This window comes from Antechinus flavipes, chromosome 6, assembly GCF_016432865.1.
Source record: "Antechinus flavipes isolate AdamAnt ecotype Samford, QLD, Australia chromosome 6, AdamAnt_v2, whole genome shotgun sequence".
NCBI classification, from domain to species: Eukaryota; Metazoa; Chordata; class Mammalia; order Dasyuromorphia; family Dasyuridae; genus Antechinus; species Antechinus flavipes.
In genome coordinates this window covers 36,090,683-36,103,622 of record NC_067403.1, presented here as the reverse complement: position 1 = coordinate 36,103,622, position 12,940 = coordinate 36,090,683, and the positions used below count along the sequence as shown (strand labels likewise).

Sequence of the window (12,940 nt, the reverse complement as noted above, 5' to 3'; positions counted from 1 at the left end):
CTTGCTCGATACTGGTTAGACTCGCTAAGCTGTGAGTTTCCATTTCTGAGATTCTGAGAATTAGGGCAAGTATTTTCTTTCTGAGGCTGCTAGGAGGCAGTTGAATTTCTGCTTTCAGGAATATTTCATGTTGGTTCAATGAGCATTTGTGTTCCATGTTTCTTTTTGTGTGATCATATCTGCTGCTCTCAGTCATTGAACAGCATCTCAGAATAAATGGAATTTATCAGAATAGATGCATTCATCATGACTGTGATGTTGTAGCTGTGGCCTTAAACCTTATTGGTAAAGGACAATTCTCATTTCACTCTATCATTTAATCAATAAATGCTTGCAGAGAGCAGTGTCACATGCTGACATATCAAATGCAAAATGAAATTGGATTTTGGATCTTTGACAAATCTCAGGAACAAACTGGAATTCACAAAGCTTTTCTGAAAATGTTCTGATTTTTTTTGTATGTCCATGTATAACCTCTCTCAGATTGTTTTCTGTCTTAGGGAGAAGGAAGGTATGAGAGGAAGAGAGAAAAAATTGGAACTCAAAATCTTACAAAAAGGAATTCTGAAAACTATCTTTGTATTTAATTGGAAAAAATAAAATATTCTTAAGTGAAAAATTTTTGTAGAATTTAAAAAAGGCTGATTTTTTTTTTTTTTTTTTGGTGAATGTAGATTCAAGGTTAGGATGTCATGTTTCTATGTTATAGAGCTCCTGTCCTACCTAGTGTAGCTATATTGCTTTCTCTCATCCTAATCACCCAGAGTTATCTATTTGGTTAAGAATTTGGGGGGTAAGAAGGCATAACATATAAAAAAAAAGAGGCTAAGTTTAAAGGTAAAGAAGGGGTTGATGGAATCAAAGAATTATTTCTCACCAGGCTAAACTTTTTAGAGTGATTTTGATCTGGAAACATATAATATAAAGACACACACACACACACACACACACACACACACACACACACATAAAACCACTCCATTCAGTTTTTGTAACAATATATTCTAATTTTAATGACTCTTGAAATGTAGACAAAAATATTTATAATAGTACATTTTTGGGTAGCAAAGAGCTAGAAATAATCGGTAACCATCATTTGGGGATTGGCTAAATAAAATGATATATGTATTAGAATATTGTTAAGAAGTATGAAATAATGAGCAAGCCAGGTAAAGGAGGTAAATTAAGGAAGTAAAACCAGGAAAACATATACAGTGACTACAATAGCATTCTGAGTCAATAGAAAGAACAATAAAGTAATCAAAACAACAAAAAAGGAAATTTAAATGAAAATTTTGTTGCATCTCTGAAAGAAATAGTAGTAGATTTTCAATTTCCTATAAAATCATCTTTTTTGTACTTTATTATGGAAATGCTTGCTGTATCCCAAAATTTAAAATGAATTTTATATAAAAAGGGAAAATGAGAAATTTTTAAAAATTGAGTGCTTCAATTTAGAGTGTTGAAACTTGTTCTCAGAAGGAACTATAATGACAATTCCATAGGAATGGAAGACTTTGGGTATGAGTTACTGCATAAAATATAAGTTTTTGGTGTGGAGGTTAGTTTTTCAGAACTTTAGCTTTTATTATGTGGAGGAAGAAATACAGGGTTGATATGTAGATGATGTAAAAACAAAATATAGAAATAAAATCATGTTTTTAAATTTAAAGTGAGAAATTGGTGTAGGAATCTTATTATCATTTTGTTATTAAAGACCTTATGGGATTTCTCCCTTGGCTTTTCTCTCAGGCAACAAAATAATTTAGAGTTTGGTCAAGATTTCAAAACCAAACCAAACCAAACAAAACATGAACTATGTCGAGTTAAAACTCTGCGGTATTTCCCTTGATAAAATGCTTTTCCCTCAAATTATCAGCATCAACAATTTGGTGTTCTTGGTCAGATTCTCATTTTCATGTGTGCTGAAAGAGAATCATCTCATGGGTGGAAGAAACTTTAGCTCAATAGAAAAATAAATGCTTCTTAGTTCATTCAGAGTTACCCAGAAGATTCCATGGTATTATGATGATTTTTTGATGGAAAGACTGACTATGAAATTAATATTTTTTTTTCTGAGGCAGTTGGGCTTAAGTGACTTGCCCAGAGTCACACAGCCAGGAAGTGTTAAGTGTCTGAGGCCAGATTTGAACTCAGGTCTTCCTGATTTCAAGGCTGGTGCTCAATCTACTGCACCACCCAGCTGCTCCATCCCCAGTTTTACAAATCAGAAAGTTGTTGCCCAGAAAAATGAAGTCCTGGCACAAGGTGACACAGCTAGTAAGTGCCTGAGATGGGATTCAGATTCATGGGTGATCCCCAAGTCTGGTAGTCTACCACACACATGCTCCCTCTCCAGCACATCCTTTGATGACTCCTGCCTTAGCTATATAATGCTCATGAGTGATAGACAAATATAAATTAGAAGAGCCAGATTGATTTCTCATTTAAAATTCCCCTGAAAGCATGATGATGATTAAATGCAGATTGCTTTTACCTGGTGCTTTGGATTTGACTGACTTGGGGCTGAAGTGTTTGCTTTACTTAGTCACAGCGATGCACAACAAGCAAAGGAGTGAATCACTGGTTGATGGTTTGGCTATTAGACTTCAATCCACGGAGTCCCACAGATCCAATCCTGCTGAGAATCAGGCTCAATGATTTCAAAATATAAAGCAAGAGAAAGATCTGACGGTATAATGGGAATGACTCTGAAAGGAAAGAGATTGGGCTAATCTAGCACTAAGTTGGATATTGAAACGTGAGGAAGATGATGAAGAAAGAAAATCAAATTCTGCATTTATGATTTACTAAGTGATTATTCCTCATCAGGTGTAGTTCTGTGACCAGTGATTTTGCCAAAAGTCTATCATGCCTTTTCCCTTTTGGCAAATTTTGGTTCCACCATGAGTGGAAATTATCATAACTTTTCATGATAGGGTTTCTTTCTTTCTTTCTTTTTTAACTAATATAGCATCATATTTTTGTTTTGCAGGCTGCCAGGAATTGTTTAGTGAATGAGTCAGGAGTTGTGAAGGTGTCTGACTTTGGAATGGCAAGGTAGGAGTGAGTTTGCATGAATATTTTTTGTATATTTTCTCTGAAAAAAATTCGGTATGACTAAATGTGTGACCCTGAGCAAGTCACTTAGCCCCAATTGCCTTGGTTAAAAAAAAAATTGGTATGTGAACATCTTTTTACTTGGAAATGTAAAGTACATTTAACTATGCTATTTGATGGAAAATACACTGGAGTATGAATCAAATGTGTTAAAATGTAGAATTTTGCAAAAATAAAGCACTGTATAAACACTGTTATTATTAAGATGATGATTATTCATTTCACTTGGTATCAGATGACCTATTTCTGTCCTTACTCTGCTGCATTATTAACTGTAAGTCTTTGGGAAGCTACTTAACCTCAATTTCCTCATCTGTAAGATGGAAACAATGACTTCCGCCACCTTTTTATATCATTATCAGGATCAGAGAAGGTCATCATATACAGTGAGAGAAACAGACACAGAATGAGTCTTGTAGCTTGAGCGGATAGAAAGATCAAGTGAAAACTATTAAAGAATGAGGGGTGGATAGAGCAGGGCCCTGAAGTCAGGAGGACCTGAGTTCAAATCTGGTTTCAGACACTTAACATGTCCTAGCTATGTGACCATGGGCGGGTCACTTGACTCCAATTGCCTCCTCAGCAAAAAAAAATAAATAAAAAAAAAAAAGGAATGAGAGAAAGATGCATATGTTTGTAGGCAAAGAGCTAGTTAATAAGGCAAGATGGGAGATCAGCAAGATGTGGAAAGAGGAATGGATAGACTGGCAACTTCATAGAGGAGTTGGGGATCCAAGGTTCTTGTAGAGGAGTTGTCTTGGCTAAGATGAAGAGCCTCCTCTTCATCAAAGAGTAGGGGAGAGAATTAGGGGGTGATGTACAGGATTTGAGGGGGTTTGAAGTAGGAAAGAAAAGGGAACTCATGATAGATGAAGGCTATCTTCTCGTTCAAATGTGAGGTGAGGTGCTCTGGGAGAGAAGCAGCTTGACGAAGGAAGATGTGGAACAGTTAGTGTAAGCAGTGTGATGGAGAGCGCATCAGGGAAAAATAAAAGGATCCTACCGGTTATTTGGGAGAATCAGTAAGCATAAGCAATGTCTTCCTGTGTCAAGTGCCTTCCAGCTACCACGGGAGATTAATTATTGTGCTTGGTTATAAATGTTCTTTAATTATGAACCATTAGGTGGCAGTGTATCTCATAAAATGCTTTGCAGCCCCTTTCTCTCCTGAGATCTCATTATAATATTATTTTCATAGAAATCTGCTTAGAGACTGACTTGGGCGCATCTTCTGGAGGTATATTCTTATCTTCTCCTAGCATTAAAATAATAGAATCTTAGACCTGAGAGGAACTCGAGAGAGCCTCTATTATAATCCTCTCATTTTACAGAGGATCTTGATTTAGTGTACCTGCCAAAAATGGGTTATTACATTTAGGGGAGGGAGTGGGGGGAAGGAGGGAAAATTTGGAACACAAAGCTATGCAAGGATCAATACTGAAAAATTATCTGTGCATATGTTTTGAAAATAAGAAACTTTCCCAAAAAAGAAAAAAATTTAGTTTTGTTTTTTGTTGAGGCAATTGGGGGTAAGTGATTTGCCCAGGGTCACCCAGCTAAGAAGTGTTAAATGTCTGAGGTAAGATTTGAACTCAGGTCCTCCTGACTTCAGGGCTGGTGCTCTAACCATTGCACTCCATTTATTCATACATTTAAAAATAAACAGTTTTAATCAAAAAGAAAAAAATGCATTGCACATAATAAATGCTAAATAAAGTTCATTAATTGGAAGTAGAGCTCAGATGGCAGAGTAAAGAGAAGGATTCAGTTACTTCTCTCCCAAACCACTCCAAATATATAAATATAAATATAAATATAAATGTTGGCTATTAGTAGCAGAACCCAAGCATTAGCATGTTTAGACATGGGGTCTTCTGACTGTCTTTTTCTGTGTACTAAATACTGTCTTTTAAACACATACATATTGCCATAATGTTGTGTATTCAAGTTACCCCTCAAATCAAATCCCGAGAGTACTTGTCTTGCTCAGAGTTGAGTATGGATGGTGAGTTCTTGTTATGTTCATTTTAGATACGTCCTGGATGACCAGTATACCAGTTCTTCAGGCGCTAAGTTTCCAGTGAAATGGTGTCCCCCAGAAGTTTTTAATTATTGTCGATTTAGCAGCAAGTCAGACGTCTGGTCCTTTGGTAAGCACTTTTCCCAAGGTTTCCTCGAGATCATTTTGTGGAAGAAATGCTCGGAGTTAACTCGGTGATTTGTGTCCATTTCCAGGTGTGTTAATGTGGGAAATATTCACCGAGGGGCGAATGCCTTTCGAGAAAAACGCCAACTTTGAGGTGGTGACGATGGTTAGCCGTGGCCACAGGCTTTATCGGCCAAAGCTGGCTTCGAGATACGTTTATGAAATGATGCTGAGCTGTTGGCATGAGGTGGGTTTTCTCCCCTGAAAAATTTGTCTTAATTCTCCAGAAAAATCTGGCTGTGGTTGAGGTTTTGTGGATGGTGGGGACTGATCATTTTATAGGCTATTCTCTTGATACATACATTTAGTAATTTCTAATAGCCTAAGTGAATTTCAAGTATTTAATGTCAGCAGTCTATGTCTATGACATAGAACGGGTAATTCTTGGTCTCATAACTCTTTTCCACCACCAATCTGTGACTTAGTCTTAGGGTCTTGTTCAGGTCACAAAGCTATCAAGTATGAAAGGTGGAATTAGAACTCAGATCTTTCCGACTCTGAGCACAGTCATTCTTTTCACTTTGTTTTGCTGCCTCTTGAAGCAGTAAACAATGGATTCTACACTAGTTCAGGGCTACTGCCCCACTCCCTATTTAGGGTATATTTGCCACAAGGAACTGGACCACACTTAACCCACAGGGTTTTCAGGGAATAATTCATGCCAGAAGGGTATTCTTATTCCTGTAAGGATGCCCGCTTACACAGAACAGACCTTGACTAGAAAATAAAGTTGGGATGATTTTCCAAACTTTCTTGGGATTCTTTTGGTCCAGATATGGTCCCAGTTGGGCAGCATGGTAGATAGCTGGCTAGAGTATCTCTCTATCCCCAACATATATAATGAGACAGCATTTGCCAGTAGATATTTGGGAATTGCCTCGCTGATTAGTGTGCCCTGCAGGATGGATTGGAAGAGGGAAGCTTGATCTGAGTGGCAGGAGCTAATCATTTATAGATGAATGCTATGATGAAAATTGTAATTTGGGATCATTAATTCAGCTGTGTTTTGCAGAAAGAACTGATGGAGAATTAGTTAAAAGTTAATTAGTCAAATTAGTTAAAAGGGAATTAGTTAAAAAACTATTGGAATATCCAAGCATGTAGTAGTTAATGAGGGAAACGCTGTTAGTGTGTTATTACACAGTCAAGAAAAGATAAACTAAGTTTAGAATGTATCTAAATATCAAAATAACACTTTTGGGTTTTTTGGACACAGAAACCAGAGGGAAGACCTTCGTTTGAAGAGCTGCTGCGCACAATAGATGAACTAGCAGAATGTGAAGAAACTTTCGCAAGATAAATGGTGCTATCTAACTGGTCGTTCCCTCATGCCAGAGCGCAAGGAAAATTGGTGCCTTGGGCAGAACTCTTAATTTATTTTGCACATGGATAAACAGCTTCTTTGGTTTATTCCAGAGTAATGCTAGGCTTTTACTTGAGGAGCACCCACAGCACTAAAAGTGTGGCTCATCGTCCAAGTAGGACAGCCTTGCGGAAAGGAACTATAAACTACAAAAAGGTAGCTCTTCAGAGACCTGGAGGGAAGCGTTGTCGTGTCAGTTGGAAGAAGCGATGCCGGTGGTAACAACAGAAGTTCAGGATCAGACAGGAACAGGAATGGGGCCGTGAGCTGGAGGAATGCCCTCCCAGCTTCTCTCCTCATTGCTTTCTCAGACCCGGAACCTTCATCCTGAAAATAGGAACAGAAAAAGCAAAGAGACCAAATCATCTAAGTCTCCATCATTGGGGTCATTTGCAATATAATAGAATTAAGCATTCTTCAATACTTAGTGTTGCTTGGTTGCATGTGATTGATTAACTCATTCTTCCAAGAATTAATGTTGTGTGTCATCTGAATGCAGTGGAGGGACACAAGAGCTGCATATAATGTTTTCAGAGACGTAGGAGATTGGAAAAGGAGATGGATCAGTCACATAGCAAGAATGAGAAATGGCTGACCTTTACATCCTATTATTGGCTTCTCTTCAGTGTCAAGAGATCTAGAAGAAAGCTACAGAATATTGGGTCTCACCCATTCACCCTATCAGAAAATCCAGTGGGAGGATATGAACCAGAGATGAAGGGTTGCTATCTGCCCTGTAGAAGGGACTCTCCACATCCATAAGATCACAAGTCCATTGAAGTATTAAGTGATGTCACAATCCATATGATTTACATGTTGTATGTATTGTAAATATATACATATACATAAAGTTATATATTTATAAGAAATGTGAGTTCTCTTTTGATTTAAAACCAACTGAATTTCTTTTTACAGTTTCAGTGCTTCCACATTTTTACTCTGTCCCCAAGATTTAATATTTCTCCCTTTGCCCCTGTAAGCCCAGGTGAAAGCAGCATTATTAACATCAACCATCATTTCTTGAATTTCTTCTAAAACTAGACATTGGGAGGGATGTGAAAGAGGTAAGATATGCTCTCTGCCTTTCTTTTGTCCTGCCATCATGCCTCAATCCTATATCTTTTCTCCCTTTTCCTGCTAAATTTTTCCCATCTGTACACTTGCTATTTCTGCTTCTTTATAATTCTCTTACAATTCCTTAATGGTGGGTTTCCCCAAAGAGTCAGGCCAATAGGTCAATAATAGAATAGGCCTTTATTAAGATGTGTTCTAATTCAATCAACAGGCATTTATAAAGTATCTGCTCTGGGCCAAGGCCTCTGCTAAGAACTAGAGATCTAAGGCGGAAAATGAAATGATCCCTGCTCCTAAGCAGTTTACATGCTATCAGTGGAAGACCCAAGGCCTAAAATGAGATATTTAGAGCTGAGAGCAAGAAAAAGCTCAGAGCAATCAACACTACAATCAAACAGTTTGCATCCCAATGGCTCTAATACATTAGCTTTCTAGACTTAATTTACACTAATCTTTGTATAATGTATCTCAGCTAATTGGGCTACTTGTTCCCTGAATGTAACATACCAGATTCATCCTTATTTTTGCCTTTCATGATCTTTAGTTGAGGTCTCATGTACTCTAGTGAGTTTTCCTTGACCTTTCCTTCCCACCCCCAACCCCAGCTAGAGTATTTTGTCTAGATCTCAGTTTCTACCTTATATCCTATTTTTTTCTGTACATATCATATTTAATAAATTGTAAGCCCCTTGAACTGTTATTTTAATCTGTGGATTAATACCTAATACAATATCCTGCACATAGTCAATGTTCAGTAAATGTTGAATTGTTTTGAAAGGTCTGAGTTCTAATTCCTGTTTTATTGCCTAGATGATTTTGGGGAAGTCATTTAACCTTCCTCAGTTATATTTAAAGTGGATGGAATGGAAAGATCTCTAGAGAATTTTCTAACTCTTAAGCCGTTTTGAGGAATGCTGTTGGGAACCCTAGAGCCTGGCTGGTTTATGGCTCTAAATGACAACCTTTTGAAACCCAGAATATCATCTCAGCCAGTTGATATTAAATAGGCAAGGATACAAGTTCTAGAAGAGTCAGAAGGTGATCGTTATGAATTTGGAGAGAAAAGAAGCTATGTATGAAGATGCAGGTCAAAAAAGAAAATATGGGTGAAATCTGCCATCTAGAATAAAGGTGTGATTTTGGTTGGGATCAACATACCTTATCTATCCCCATCATTTTACAGATGCTGCCATCTGCTAGTGATCAGCAGTATTTATTTGGCAATTGAAGTAAGTGAAAAGTCTGTATCAGCACATTTTTGTAATTCTCTCTCATATCTGCTTCTTTTCTCCTTCCCTCCCTTATTTCTTATGTATTATTTTCTTCCTTTATTTTCTCCTTTTTATTCAAAGTAAATTTCAAAGCACCCAGTAAGCGTATGATAATATGGGACAGAGTAGGTACAAATATGTCTTTTATGATCCTTATTTATTTTCTGAAACACCTTATTTGTTCAAATCTAAACTGCCTCTACAAACAGAATTCAGAATATTAGCACTGGAGAATGCTTTAGAGTTCATCTAATCCAGGAAACCTGGGATTCATGAACTTAAAAAAAATTAATAGTTTTTTTTTATTTTCAAAATACATGCAAAGATAGTTTTCAATATTCACCCTTGCAAAACTTTGTGTTCTAAATTTTTCTCTCTCCCTTCTCCTCACTTCCTTTGCTAGAGAGCAAGTAATCCAATATAGGTTAAACAGATGCAATTCTTCTAAACATATTTCCACATTTATCATGCTGTACAAGAAAATTCATATTAAAAAGGAAAAAAAATGAGAGAAAAAAAGAGTAAGCAGACAACAACAAAAAGGTGAAAATAGTATGTTTTGTTCCACGTTCAGTCCCCACAATCTTCTCTCTGGAGGCAGATGGTCTTTCCCTCACAAGACCATTGGAGCTGGCCTGAATCACCTCATTTTTTAAAAAGCCACGTCCAGAGTTGATCATCGCATAATTTTGTTTCTGTGTCCAGTGATCTCCTGATTCTGCTCACTTCACTCAGCATCAGTTCCTGTCAGTCTCTCCAGGCCTTTCTGAAATCGTCCTCCTGATCATTTCTTATAGAACAACAATATTCCATAATATTCATAAACCATAACTTATTCAGCCATTCTCCAATTGGTGGGCATCTGCTCAGTTTCCAGTTTCTTACCACTACAAAAAGGGCTGCTGCAAAAATGTCACCTCATTTAATATCTATCTGTCTCAGTTTCTCCCTCTCTAAAATGAGGATAATAATAATAGCTACTTTCCAGAGTTATTGTGAGGGAAAAAATGAGATCATATCTATAAATCATTGTAAAATCTAAAGCATTCCATAAATGCTAGTATTATTGTAAATAATAAAATATTCTAAAAAGGGGTCTCTAGATTTCATCAAACTGTTAAGAAGTCAGAAAAAAATTACTTGATCAACACTTGATCTAATCCAATACTTTCAGGTCATTTAGTGATTTAGTAACAGAGTAGAGTCTATAACTCAAGTCTCTTAACTAAATCCAAAATTGTTTCTACTTACATTGCACTCCTAACTTGAGATCTCTTCAAAAGGAAAAACATGCTAATATATGCTGAGAAATAACTTTGTATATATCTACGATATACTTAAGTTCTGAGGAAACCAAATCTGGATTAAAAGTGTAGTATCTATTGGTATCAATATACCTCCTCCAACCCCATCATTTTACAGATGGTTGTCATATACTAGTGATCAACAGCATTCATTTGCCAATTGAAGCAAGTGGAAAGTCTCTATCAGAATGTTCTATAGTTGTGTTATTTCCCCACCAAAAATCATGAACTCTCCCAGGAATTGGAGTGGGGATATCTTATTTTTCCTCTTACCCATAAAAAGCTATTTAAGAAAAAAGGATGATTCTAAGTAACATTAAATGTTATTTAGACCCCTGGTGCAAATGCTGAAAAAATAAGAATAAAATATACTTAAAGACAATTCCATTGAAATATTAGATAGGACATAAGTACTTCATGAATTTTAAAATGTAGGAAAAATACTCAAGAAAAAGAGTTTCCCTGATTAACATATAGAATTGGTCATTACCACATCCGGGAAATTTCAATTTTTTTTTTTTTTCATTTTTGTTTAGGTGAGAATACTTTAAGGAACCTAGAACATAAGGCAATCTTTAAACTGAACATAGCTAATGTTTGCTTTTCTTCCTCATCCTTTCTGTTGAACTTTGAGTAAGTATTTATTACCATAGGGAATATTCCCATCATATAATGGCATTTCATTTGAAAGGAGTGCTGGTTAGTTTTTCAATGGAATTGCCTTTAAATGCATCTTACCATATTTCATTTTTCAATATTTTCACTCAGTGATCTTTAAATAGCTAATTCTTAGTGTTATCTTTTTTCTTAGATTGCTTAGTGAGGGCAAAGGCTAAAATAACAATGTGAAAGAATTCACACAGAATATTAATGAGGAAGTGACTGGAAAGGGAAGAAATAGATGTGACGGTAATAGGGTTGGTAGGTAGCAATCTCTTATCCATATTTATATTAGTCATCCTTAATGGATTTGGATTTCCCTCATATTGGAATGAAAATTACTAAGTAGTATCACATTTTCTAGAAACCAATCTCCATATGTAATCCTAGAATCTTGTCCTGGAAAAGGACTTCAGGGGATCAATAATTCTAACCTTGTTACTTTCCAGAGGAGGAGACTAAAATCTAAAGATATGAAGAGACTTGCATTAGCAATACCATGAATTAGTATTGGAATTAGCATTAAAATTAAAGACTCTAAATCTTGCTATCCTTCAGAGGCTAACAGGACTATTATTAGACTGAAAAGCAAAGAAGGAAATGGAAGGAAAAAAAACAAACAAACCAAAATGTTTAGAGAAAAGAACTGTGATCTCAGAGTAAAAGACTGGATTCTAGTTCCAGTTTTACCAAAGGGTTGCAATTTTGTCTTGTATAAAATGAGCACTATACTAGATCAGGTGTGTCCAACACACTAGTTGTAACCCTCCCGAGTGCTACCCAAACCAGATTAAAATGTAATAGGGAAATATTTAGCAAAACAAATAAAAATACAATAAAACATAAAAAAACATTACATTTTGAAACAAGGGAACTTCTATATATGGACTAGGGGCCTCTGTTTCTGAATTTGACATTATTGGACTAGATTATTCTTAAGTTTCTTTCACCTCCAAAATGTGATTCATTGAGAAGTGTGCATTGTGTAGACTGTTGAGGAAACAGATCAAAGTATCCTCTAACTGGAAAGAAAGATGAATTCTTCAGAATTTTCCTTTAGATTAAGGTCTTTAAGGTTTATAGAACCCAGACCTGACTTAATTTCATTACTTAATGCGTGTGCTGCAGGCATGTGGCTAGACAGTTTAAAGATTTTTACTTTAAAAAGAACTGAATACTTCCCCATTTCATCCTCTTATCTTAAAAATGATGTCGTAGAAAGAACACGGAAATAGATTTCTGGAGAACTGGTACTGCTATTTATGTGATCTTGAACAAGTCACTTTAGCTCTGTCCCTCAGTTTCTTCATCTGTCAGATAAGGGGATTAGTCTCTGATTTCCTTTCCCAGCTCTAATGTTTTAGTGGTCTCTGTCATCCCATTGGGTAATTGGAAGCTATCCATGGTCCCTAGAGAACTGAGAAATATACAGTCCTAGAGATCGAGATATAGAGATATAAATCCACTAAACTGCTTTTTTTATGTAGCTCATTAAGCTATCATCCCTATGCTTTGCATGCAGCTACTCTTTGAGGTTTTTACAGCAGGAAGATAGGTTGGGTTAGTTTTTGCTTGTGACAAACTACTTCAGTGATCTATGTTTTTGGTTAAAAGGGGGATGGATGTGTGTATGTGTTCTGTGGTTCACCTATAGCTGAATAGTTGAAGACTGGTTTGTGAACATCAAGAGAGCTCCATCAGCAATGATTCTTTCCACCTGTAAGTAAGAAATTTTGCCATTTGCTTTCGATAATGTATATTCACTAAGGAACTGATGGGGATATTTGTCTCGAGTTGACCAGTGACATGTCAAAGATAACTTGTGTGTGGGTTATGTGTTGCCAATTGGACCAAAGCAGCCTCTAACCTGTGGATGGCCAGAGCCGAACAGAGCAGATTAGAGACAGAAGTCGGGCATGAAGCATAAGTTTAATTTCAAAGT

At 36.4% G+C, this 12,940-nt stretch overlaps 1 protein-coding gene across 1 annotated transcript in view; it reads left to right on the top strand.

The window, feature by feature from the left end:
- TEC (tec protein tyrosine kinase) overlaps positions 1-7,558 on the top strand; it is a 104,735-nt gene extending 97,177 nt beyond the window's left edge. Inside the window, exons 16-19 of the mRNA XM_051967481.1 lie at positions 2,996-3,060; positions 5,152-5,270; positions 5,356-5,513; positions 6,543-7,558. Of these exons, the coding sequence (XP_051823441.1) occupies positions 2,996-3,060; positions 5,152-5,270; positions 5,356-5,513; positions 6,543-6,626 (426 nt within the window). The 3' untranslated portion in view covers positions 6,627-7,558. The remainder of the gene's footprint in view (positions 1-2,995; positions 3,061-5,151; positions 5,271-5,355; positions 5,514-6,542) is intronic.
- The last annotated feature ends 5,382 nt before the right edge of the window (positions 7,559-12,940 follow it).